This window comes from Paramormyrops kingsleyae, chromosome 6 (genome assembly GCF_048594095.1).
Source record: "Paramormyrops kingsleyae isolate MSU_618 chromosome 6, PKINGS_0.4, whole genome shotgun sequence".
Lineage (NCBI taxonomy): Eukaryota > Metazoa > Chordata > Actinopteri > Osteoglossiformes > Mormyridae > Paramormyrops > Paramormyrops kingsleyae.
Genome location: NC_132802.1, coordinates 11,643,087 through 11,654,661, shown reverse-complemented (window position 1 = coordinate 11,654,661; position 11,575 = coordinate 11,643,087). Strand labels below are relative to the sequence as shown.

Below are 11,575 nucleotides of genomic sequence, written 5' to 3'. Positions count from 1 at the left end.
CCTGTCTGTATCAAGCACCACTTTACTTGGCACAAGTAAAGAATACCATCTTAACACTTAATACCGTTTATCTTAACACAATTTCCTTGTTTCTTTTTACAAATTTGCAGCCTGGTTTAATTGTGTCACATTTGTGCACATACCAGCCTGATAAAATACACAATTAAATCAGAAAAAAAATGTGACTCTTATATGGTTCTACATGCCTCACAACTGACCTTTCTGTTCTGTTATTCCAAACTATCCATTGCATTACTGCATGTCATGTAGTTTATGAACATATAAAGAATACCATCTTGATGTTATGTTCACTGGGCAGTGCCACCCCAACGCACTCTGCTTGTTTTAATGCCATTTTCATTCATTTATGTGCAATTTTGTTTTATAGCAGAACACTTTGTTCCTCATACAGTCAATCATCACTAGTTATGTAATTATGAAAAATAAAATTTCAGCATTTCATTACTTGAATAGTTACAATTGTAAACAATGCTAAGAATAATAAATGTTACAGAACGCGTAAAAGCTCTTTTCACATTTTACAAGTATTTATTCAGAGCAGAAGCTAACTGAGGTATTGAGAATGAAATGCTTTAATGAAACTCTGTATCCTCGCTGACATCAAAGGGTTCGAGGAACGCATTTTGGCCACTGTACAGCGGGTTAGGAATCGACATCAGGGTTGGACTGCAATCACCTCCGGCTGCTGTATCGTCCTCTGCATAGTCCTGGACAAAAAAAGAACAACATTCTTGGTGTTAAAGGAAAGGTATACCTTAGTGGGTCATGGCCCCAATTTTTTGTAAGGTCAGACTTTTTGGGGTTTTTCTAACAGCGCATGAAGGCATTGTGCACTATTTTTTGCAAAAGTAAATTATGTTAATATTTTTTTTTTATTTGGGTCGTGACCAAGGAAGAATGTGAATCCTGAGGCTAAACCAGTTGAGAACCACTGCCCTACTGGATGGTTTCAGGAGACAATAAATGACTCAGTATGTAGTGCTGTAGAGAGAAGGACAGAATCAACACCAGTATGTGAAAACTTCACCTGATCTTTCTATGCACGGAGTGGTTGTCACCCAGAACCGTCTTAACAAGACGCAGCTGTTACCCATTAGCACGTTTTCCACAGCACTTAAAATTCTACTGAACAGAACAGCAGGCAGTCGTCGCTGCGGATGGAGATAGAACCATTCACACTCCCTGCTGCCATAGCCACAGTCTGTGAAGCTGGTGTGATTTCGGGTGGAGGGTGGCTGTGTTGAGTCGAGCCTGCGGCGGTGCTTTGTGTTTTGATCCCCCGATCTGTTTTTAATATTTCGTTACGCAATCCTCCAGACAACCCGCTTGCGTTACATGATCTTAACCCAAAGAAAGATTTTTTTTTTCTGGTGCTATTATCTTTTCCCAGTATTTCTCGATTTGTGTTTCCGCAGCCTGGTTAGCTGTGTATTTTTGCACCATTGAACAGCCAGTTATAAATGCAAAGGCCAGTACAGAGCAGAGGGGGGTTTTTCTTACCTTAAAGTACTGAAAGCGGAAGGGGTCATTCTTCTGTTTAAAGATGTAGTACCCCAGTCCAGCAATCAGGACCACGAGGCATATCGTGAAGACAGACGCTAATATTGCCTTCTTTGATGTGTAGGGAGAGGCAGGAGCAACTTGGGGCAACACCTGTATCACAGATTAGTTAGTCTCTGTTTATTTTTATATTTTTATATTATAAACCCACCCATGTTTTCAAAGTTTAAATATTTTATTTGGTTTACTTTTTGTCTTCTCCTAAAATGTCTGGAAGGTACAGTATTGTGCAAAAAGTCATAGGCAGTTGAAAATGTTTTACGTTTTCTAGGGTAATAGTATATTTACTCCAGAAAAATAACTTAACAATAAAACATAATAAAATATAAAAAATATAAAAATTTAATTCACAAGAATTTATCAACTACAGAAGCCAAGAATGGCCGTGCTTTCAAATTTTTTTTTAATACTGTTATCTTGAGATAATGAGAGAATTATACATGTTTTCATTTTAACACATGAGAATATAGTATTTTGATAATTAGACCTAATTCATACTGACTTTTAATGCCATACACTTATTAGCAATTGTTTTATACGTCTTGCCAAAAAATCAAGCCTTTCTGTGTAGTAGTTAAATTCCACCAGCTCACTTATTTAATACATTTAATTGGTTGGAAGCAAATAATTGTCCAAATGAGTTATTGATTAGCCAAACAATGTATGATAGTGGTAGAGTCAAAAAATACATGGGTATACTAGGTGAAGGCTGCAAATACTCCGGTGACATTAGGAAAGTTGCTGAAATGGGTAAAATAACAGACTTTGACAGACATTTCATCATAGTTTACTACCAATGTTCGTTTTCTTTGTCTAAGACTTTTGCATACAAAGTCTTACTCCAGCAACACACTCCAATCCAAGCCAATAAAAATTGATGAAGTAGTTTAAACTAGAGTGATACAAACATAATTGTGGAATGAATACACTGTTGCTGACTTTCTTCACCCTTCAGACATTTGGGACAATATTATCTTATTAAAGCTACTGACCTATGTCGTGAAGATATGAGGCAAGCAGGATCTACTGATACTTACTGGGGGAGGCGGAGCTTTTAAGGGTCTGTCAAGGACATGGATGATTCCATTGATTGCTAGGATATCCCAGTCAACTATCAGCCTCTCGTTTACCAGTTTGGTGTCTTGGGATGCCTGGGCGAAAAGAAGAGCATTATTAATATATACAATTCATTCCTCATTCCACTGAATATGATGTCCACTGAATATGAAGTCAGCACACAGATGGGGTAATCTACCGTAAAAGAAGACACCACTACTGTGAGATTGTAGCCCAGTTGAGAAGCGATAATGTCATTGTGCTTCAGATCATTGTAGAAGTGAATGCTGTTGTTTGCAGAGATATGATACTCCAAATCCCTCAATGACAAAGTCTGAAATGAGGTTAGATTATTACGTCAAACATTCCACCAACAACATTTACCATGGAACGTCCTTGATGTTCTGCTAACGAATTGTACTAAGTCCATCACCTCATTATAAAATCCTGAATTGTGTGGCACAAACAGCGTTACAGGCGATCCATTGGCTGACAGCAGAGTCAAGACGTCCTGTCCCTCTGCAGAATCTGAGTAGTTCAGCAATATCTAACAGAAAGGAAAATGCAATGCAAGAGACATGAATAGCCACAATGTTAATTCAATAAATAACTACAAATATCTTCTACAAATCTCATAGACATTAATAACATCCATGAGTATATACAGTATCAAATACAGATTGTAATATACATTATATATACTTTATCTGCATAGTGTACTCACAGAATAGAACGTAGAGAAATTCGCATTTGTGGCCACGACGCTTGCCAGGTCTCCATTACAATTGTACCCATCTCCTATGTATTGTGAGCCACACTTGCAGGACACATCTAAAAAGACAGCTTGGCAAGTCAAGCTCAACCTTCATTATGGAAACAAAGGGGACATATTAATGGAATGTGGCTAAGCCTCTAGAACTCCACTGTACCTTTCATCCGGTAGCAGTATGCATCATATTTGCTGGTCGCAGTCGGATTGCTGTACAGGACAATGCCCACGTGATTGTCACCACATTTAGTGGAAGGGGACGTGATGGGGTAGCCGATCTGGGTGCCATTCATCCATCCGGCCATACACAAGTGCATCCCGAGCTAGAAATAACCAGTGCCACCATTCACTCGCATTGCAGTGCATCTTATATGCACAGACACTAAGTACTGTATATAGATCTATGTTTTTCAACCCAATCCATAGGGACCCCAATACAGTCCACACCTGGCCCTCCCTGCACACCTGAACCAAACAATCAATAATAATAATTAATATGTTATTGATCCCCATTGGGAAATTCTCTTTTTGCCTACCCCAACTTGCTCTCTATAAGGGAGAACAAGCTGGCTGCACAGCCCCCCACGGGAACTAGGGGATAAGGGCCTTGATCAAGGACCTACAGATGTGCCAAGGCCAGGCTCGAACCGGCGATCTTTTGATCATAGAGGCTTAGCCCACTGAGCCACATGCTGTGCCTTTATCAAGAATCAAGAATACCTAATACCAGATACCGGTGTGCTGGGAGCTGGGAGGGAGCAAAAATGTGGAGTGTCTGGGAGGGAGCAAAAATGTGGAGTGTCTGGGAGGGAGCAAAAATGTGGACTGTCTGGGAGGGAGCAAAAATTTGGACTGTCTGGGAGGGAGCAAAAATGTGGAGTGTCTGGGAGGGAGCAAAAATGTGGACTGTCTGGGAGGGAGCAAAAATTTGGAGTGTTTGGGAGGGAGCAAAAATGTGGACTGTCTGGGAGGGAGCAAAAATTTGGAATGTCTGGGAGGGAGCAAAAATGTGGACTGTCTCAGGGTCCCTGAGGACCGGGTTGACTAACACTGCACTAAGTATACAGATTAAAGAGAGGTTTTATTTGCTTGTATTTTAGGTAGTTTGCAAATGGATTTTGGACATGCAAGGGAAACTTAACATAGATACTTTACAAAGGGGAGGTACCTGTTGAGCAGCCGACAGCTGGGAGAGGGTGGCCAAGGCGGCTCCCTCATCTTCACACGCCGCTTTGGCCTCTGTGTAGTTCAGCTTGTACTTTCCCGCAGGTGATCTCAGATGAAACACCCCCGCAGTGTTTTCTGGGTCACATACATCAGTACAGAGAGAGAGGGAGAGATCTCACAGAGAAAGCCGGAGAATCCAACAAACAGCCCGGCTCGTGTGCGCTCCAGCTGCTCCTCTTCACTAACATGAAGCGGCGCGTCGGCACGTTCGAGGTCGTCTTACCGTGGAAGTGCAAGTCCTTGCAGTCTGCTTTTGGGTCACAGTCCCCATTGTCTTCCAGACAGCGGTCAACAGGGGGCACCATCTGCTCCAAGCACTGGATGCCATTTCCGACAAAGCCAGGAAGACACTCACAATTCCTTTCATTCTGAATAAAAAATATATGTATATATGGTTATATGTATAGGAGTCCATGAATGGTTCAGGTCATGCATTCTACAGCTTCTTCACCCTTATAGCTCTTATTGCTGCCTCAGTATCTCCTGCTGGGCAGTGAAGCCATGATGTGAAAGTGCAACAAGTCTGCATAAATTTAAGACAGGACAGCTACTTATACAAAGAAAACAACGTATAAAGCAAGATTTTTCTTTTTATGGGGGGAGGGGTCAAAGTGGGTTGGGAGGGACATCGAATCATATTTTTTTTCTTATGTGGGGTCCCAGGACGCCCCATATCCCCCTCAACACAAACACTGGCTGCAGTTACACATACTAGGTCATTCAGTGCTATGGCCCGCAAACTGCAGAATTCTCTAACTCCGCGCTTCTAAACCCAGTCCTCGGGAACCTCCAGACAGTCCGTGTTTTTGCTCCCCCCCAGCTCGCAGCACACCTGCCTGGGAGATCCCCAAGGGCTGGCTTAAGAAACACTGCACTACCACAATCTCTCCATGAACGTTCTTACATTTCATCTTCCGTTTTTCCATTTTTTTGTACCTGCTTGTCCTGTTCGGGACCGCAAGGGGTCCAGAGCCCATTCCAGAAGCTACAGATACGAGGCAGGGAATGACCCAGGATGGAGTGCCATCGCAGCACACACACACCGTTCAAAAAATGTAAGATTCTAAAGATGAAATGGGGGTGGGTATTACCTACAGGATACTCCAATTAACCTCAGCATGTTGCTGGTCTGTGGGGGGAAACCAGAGTACCTCGGGGAAACCGCACAACAACACAGGGGTTTCACAGAGGGAGAATATGCAAACTCCGCACACAGGGAGCCATGGTGGAGACTTGAATCCTGATCCCAAAAGAACGAGGCAACAGTGCTAACCACTACACCACCGTGCAACCTACCAGTTCATCTTTTAAACCTTTATTCAAAATGTTTCTTTTCACTCAACCCTTCTCTTTCTATCCATTGTTTATCTCAGTTTTAAAGCAACCATGGATTTGTGACACAATATACGAGTCCTTTGGGATATAAGCAATAAAACAATGCTATATTAATAATGCCAGAAATACTAATTTTCTTAATATTTCCGAAGTGAATGACTTTTAACATAACTGACTCACTGGACCAGTAAATATGCACGTGGCGAATTCACTGCAGCCACCATTTTCCTCCATGAGACATCTGTTGATGGCGGAGCAGAAGACCCCGTCACCGGTGTAGCCAGACCGGCATGAGCAGCTGACATTGACGCCGGTCTGGGTGCAGTTCGCGTACATGTGACAGCCGCCGTTATGGTCACTGCACAGATCAGGGGCTGTCCACATAAAGAAATACCAAAGATAGTGTCAGCGAGACTGCTGCTCATTCATCCCTGCTAGGCATGAGAAACGACACATACCGGTGCAGTTCCAGCCATCCCCTTCATACAATAAGTCACACTGGCATGTATTGTGGGGTTGACACACTGCATTGGGGTGACATTCTGGGGTGCAAACAGGTATCACTTCTGTAAAATAAAAATAGGCAAAGATAAACATTACTTCTGTAGCCCAGACCCTATCCCATAATATTCAACAGGCCATGGTATGGTGCAGAAAGGGGTAATGAATTCTTGTATACAGGGGCTGCTCCATATCATTGGCTAATTGAATTATAGCCCCTCTTATTACACCCCCCCCCCCCCAAAAAAAAATCAGAGAATCGCCCCTGTTTTTACCCATCTCAACCTCACAGTGCGCCCCAGTCCAGCCTTGGCGGCAGAAGCAGCTCCCGCTTCCCTGCATGCCATCCTGACATTCGCCGTGGACCGTACAGGCGCATTCTGCAGGACAAACACCAAATCACTGCCACCTTGTGTGCCTCATTAGGGGTAGAGCTGAGCGCACATGCTTGTGCAAATTAATTGAAACAAGTTGTCGCATCTACATGCAGACAGACTGACCACAGTTAAGACTGACATCACCGTCACACTGATTCATACTTATCGCCTCGGGTCCAGATTTTAGATCTTGTGGTTTGATTGGTTTGAAAATTGTATGGGAATAACTCAGGATGGGGAGTCAGTTCATCACAGTGCACAAACACCATTCATACCTATAGGGAATTTGGCAACTCCAATTAACCTTAGCATGTCTTTGGACTGTGGGGGGAAACCAGAGAACCTGGAGAAAACACCGTGAACAGGCGGGTCTGTGACCAGCGCCTCTGGCTGCAGGACCGGATGGCTGTTTGTCTATGCTGGACTACCTCCACCTCCCCATTTCCCTCCCCTGTTGCAAGTCACGACTTTTTATGTTGTAAGGCGTAGTAACTATGTGTTTATGTTGCTGAGGTGTTTTTTCTGTTCCTACATTGTACTCCCTACTGGAGTACAGTCTGGGGGCTGTTTTTTTATTCTCCTCCTCTCTCCCCTCATGTAATTCTGTTTTCTCTGTTCTTCCTATATCCCCCATCTTCCTGACCTGTCTACCCCCTATAATGTGATGTTTGTATATGTATGGTCAGGTTGATGGCTAGTTTTTCGCTGGTACTTGTGACTAGTGACATGGTGTATTGCAACAGCAATAAAGGTTTTCATCATCACCATCATAACAATACTGGGAGGTGCCCAACCCCCCAGAGCATTCACTGGAAACATACATGGATGGCTGCAGCACAGTCATACCTAGCTCTAACCCCACCCGAGCAGGCCTGCCAGTCTGTGGGCACAGTGCCTCCTCTGTCCATCCACTCAGCTCTAACCCCACCCGAGCAGGCCTGCCGGTCTGTGGGCACAGTGCCTCCTCTCTCCATCCACTCAGCCCTAACCCCACCCGAGCAGGCCTGCCGGTCTGTGGGCACAGTGCCTCCTCTCTCCATCCACTCAGCCCTAACCCCACCCGAGCAGGCCTGCCGGTCTGTGGGCACAGTGCCTCCTCTCTCCATCCACTCAGCGTACTCTCTGCCCTGTTGGCTGTGCAAACCAGCAGGTCCCAGGCCACTGCATGTATGTTTGTATGACAACTTGTTTCAATTAATTTGTACAAGGGTGTATAACTCTGGAACTACACCTGTTTGTTTATTGCGCATTCTGCTTCCATGCTCATTTGTACAATCCCTCTCAACCAATTAGGCAGTTGTATTTTTTGTCCATGTCTTAAAATTACTGTTTAAAACAGGGGTGGACAATCTTATCCGCAAAGGGCTGGTATGTATGCAGGTTTTTGGGATAACCTTTAGGTCAGCTGTTCAAACCCAGGTGTGAGGACTCTTCAGCCAATCAGTCCTCTAATTAGTGACCTAATTAGGGAGTTGCAGCAAAAGCCTGCATACACACCGGCCCTTTGCGGATAAGATTGGCCACCCTTGGTTTAAAATGTCTCAATATTTATATCACATTTATAACATTCTCATCTGCACTCTGACCTATGAGAATGATACCTCATTTTATGCATCGTAAATCTGAAGCTGACAAAAAAAGATACTTTGATTTTGACTTTGATCAGTTGGAAATGGTTTCTATTTCAGAGCCGAAATGGATGCCGCTCAGTCTAAGGTGTGGGGGTTCAAAGAATTTAATATTTCATATTGCAGGTGAAATAAAAGATTGGTCAGGTTGATTAACTCCTGAAGATGACGGGGCTTGGGGGAAAATATGTAATCACACTCTTGGGGCTGAGATAGAATCATGTGTGAGAAGCTGAGGCTTAAGGAGCCTGGAGAGGTGAGAGCCACACACCTCTGCAGTCGGGACCGTAGTGGTTGGGTATACACAACTCGCAGGCGGTGCCTCTGAAGCCAGCGTCGCACGTGCAGTTCCCAGTGCCCTGCCAGCCATCATCACAGGCTCCATGATTCCCACAGGGAGCCTCCAACCCCCCAGCACACACTGAAATGTGAAGGTATAGTGAGCTCCTCCCTAACAGTCACACCTTAGAGCAGCGTTCCCCAATCCGGTCCTCGGGGACCCACAGTCGCCGCATGTTTTTGCTCCCTCTGGAAGCTGGGAGGGAACAAAAATGGGGGCTGCCTATGGGTTGCCAAGGACCGGATTGGGAAACAATGCCAACACTGGGCGCATTCACACACCATTCATTCATTCACACATTCACACCTACAGAGAGTCTAGTAACTACATCTTAGCATGTTTTTGAACTACCAGAGGAATCCCCAAGAGGACATGGGGATGCACAGATGTACAAAAGGCAAATATGGAATCTTGCTCTTGAGCATATTCTTTATATAATCACCAGAATACACATATAATAACAACATACTTTTCCACTGCACTCCTTTATTTACAATTAAAGTAAGTGGTGAATCGACGTCTCTTTCTTACCTTGACAGTTTCTTCCATAGTGGTTTTTGCAACACTGGGGAGTCCAATCTGACTTTCCACATTCTCTGCTACACCCAGTCTGCCTTCTACTATTAAGCCTATGGTATATGTCATAGCTGAGCCTGTTGTACCGATATCTGGAATACATCGGCAGCGTCGAGTACCTGTTATACATGCACGTCTTCGTGTTGCTCTGGAAGATCAGGCACATTGGGTTGAGTGTTTAGGGCGGAAATTCCACGTGGCATATGTAGATGTGCCGCCACGTAAATACTTACAAGGAATGTGAATCCATATGGACAGGAGGGTATAAACATACAGGTGCCGCACCTACCCTGAGAGGGACCCAATCAAAAGTCTTACAATAAGCAGAAAAATGGTCATTTCATTTATTACCTATCCAGTAGCACTGTGCTGTGTTTTGCATTGTAAATTTTGGGAACCCCCCTCCCCCCACCATGCTCCCACAAACACTCAGTGTTCTATCTAATTTTCAGACTGATGTTCAATCTGATGCATATCTATATAGATGTATATCTTCATTATTTAATAGTGCTAAATGTTTCACGAGAAGGTGAGGGCCGCTCACCTGAACCTTTGTCTCTTTGAAGGCATCACAACGTGCTCCTAGATCGGGAGGCTCAAGGAGCTCGTCGATGCCATGGGCGATTCCCACATCAAATTCCAGGTTACGACTGATTATTTTGGCATTTCCATTGTCAACCACAATGCCTCCCTAGAAGAGGAAAAGAAAAAACTTCACTACATGACTTCACAAAATGACCATTCATTTAGAAATAGGCCAGAGACATTTAGAATCGCATGTTTTTAATAATACAATAACAATAATTCATATTAATATATTTATTACTTACAACTAACTGTCTGTCACAGCTGAAAGTAACAGTTGAACCATACATGGTCCTGACACTGTCATCACTGGGGAGATTCACTGCTTTGAGCTGAAATGAAATAACAAAGGAGTTCATCTTTCAATAGCTAATCTCACATTTTTCAGCCGGGAGGGAAATAACTTCAATATCTCGGTATCTAGTTAATGTGAAGACAAACCACAATGAAAGTAAAGGAGTGGCCGCACTGTCCATTAGGCTTCCTCATACAGATACATGAACAGATGCTTCTGTTTTGTGAGATCTTCTTGTGCATTTGTGGTTGGCCTGGTGGATCGCACTGCCAACACGGTGGGCTGAAATCCAGCTTCCAAGAAAATGCGAACAGGCTAACTGATGTATCTAAATTGGCTGTAGATTATGTTTACGTGTGTATGTGCCCAGTGATGGACTGGCACCCTGTCCAGGATGAACCCCAACCTTGTGCCCTATGTTGCTGGGATGGGCCCCAGGCCTTCTCACAACTCCGTCAGGATAAGTGGTGAGAAGATGGGTACTCGTTTTGGCAATCTGGGCAATATAATCAGTAAGTCATTTAACTACCACTGACATTACCGGTTCACTGAAAGGCTTGTAACAATGTATTATGTAACATTGCCGCGTTGTGTGATGACTATTATTATTAATGATAATTATTAATGATGATTATTATTATCAACAAACTCAACAGTGGTACCTCAGAACTCGAACTTAATCCGTTCAGAACTCTGGATCGAATCCTAAAAAGTTCGAGTTCTGATCGAATTTTCCCCATAAAGAATAATGGAAAATCCATTTAATTGGTTCCCAGCCCCAAAAAAATACACCGAAATATGTTTTTTTAGCATTTAAACACAAAATGAACCTGATAAAACAAAAAGAGCATATACTGTACTAAACACATCTAAGCACATTTAACAAAACAGTAATTTTTAAAGTAAGAAAATAAATGTATCCAAACAATGTGTAAAGTTAAAAAAAAAACAATGTGTCCTGCCCCGATCGTCCGCTCCTTCCGTGTGCCACGCCCCCTCGTTAACCCCGTGTGGAATCCCTGTGTGATCAGCTGTCCATCTGCGTTTTGCCTGCCTTACCTGTAATTAAACCCCGTATTCCCTGATACCCTGACGTCTGCGCCTTTGTCTCCGTTCTGTCCCCGCTGGGCACGACAACATTATTAAAATTAAATGTATTAATGGTTTATTATTCATATTAAAATAATTAATAAGAAATCTTTATTTTTAAAAGTATTTTATTATATAATAATAATTACTGTTACTGTCTATCATTGTCTAAATGTGTTTTTACTGTCTAAATATATGTATTCAGCTAGTGTAAAC

The 11,575-nt window shown here is 43.2% G+C and overlaps 1 protein-coding gene across 1 annotated transcript in view; it reads right to left on the bottom strand.

The window, feature by feature from the left end:
* Window positions 1-302: 302 nt before the first annotated feature.
* LOC111855798 (stabilin-2-like) overlaps window positions 303-11,575 on the bottom strand; it is a 46,358-nt gene continuing 35,085 nt past the window's right edge. The window contains exons 52-68 of the mRNA XM_023835192.2: window positions 10,221-10,307; window positions 9,935-10,081; window positions 9,624-9,680; window positions 9,346-9,538; window positions 8,746-8,895; window positions 6,745-6,849; window positions 6,427-6,534; window positions 6,149-6,342; window positions 4,857-5,001; window positions 4,575-4,708; window positions 3,567-3,729; window positions 3,362-3,468; window positions 3,071-3,184; window positions 2,837-2,971; window positions 2,619-2,732; window positions 1,522-1,674; window positions 303-728 (exon numbers count right to left, since the gene is read on the bottom strand). Of these exons, the coding sequence (XP_023690960.2) occupies window positions 594-728; window positions 1,522-1,674; window positions 2,619-2,732; window positions 2,837-2,971; window positions 3,071-3,184; window positions 3,362-3,468; window positions 3,567-3,729; window positions 4,575-4,708; window positions 4,857-5,001; window positions 6,149-6,342; window positions 6,427-6,534; window positions 6,745-6,849; window positions 8,746-8,895; window positions 9,346-9,538; window positions 9,624-9,680; window positions 9,935-10,081; window positions 10,221-10,307 (2,241 nt within the window). The 3' untranslated portion in view covers window positions 303-593. The remainder of the gene's footprint in view (window positions 729-1,521; window positions 1,675-2,618; window positions 2,733-2,836; window positions 2,972-3,070; window positions 3,185-3,361; window positions 3,469-3,566; window positions 3,730-4,574; window positions 4,709-4,856; window positions 5,002-6,148; window positions 6,343-6,426; window positions 6,535-6,744; window positions 6,850-8,745; window positions 8,896-9,345; window positions 9,539-9,623; window positions 9,681-9,934; window positions 10,082-10,220; window positions 10,308-11,575) is intronic.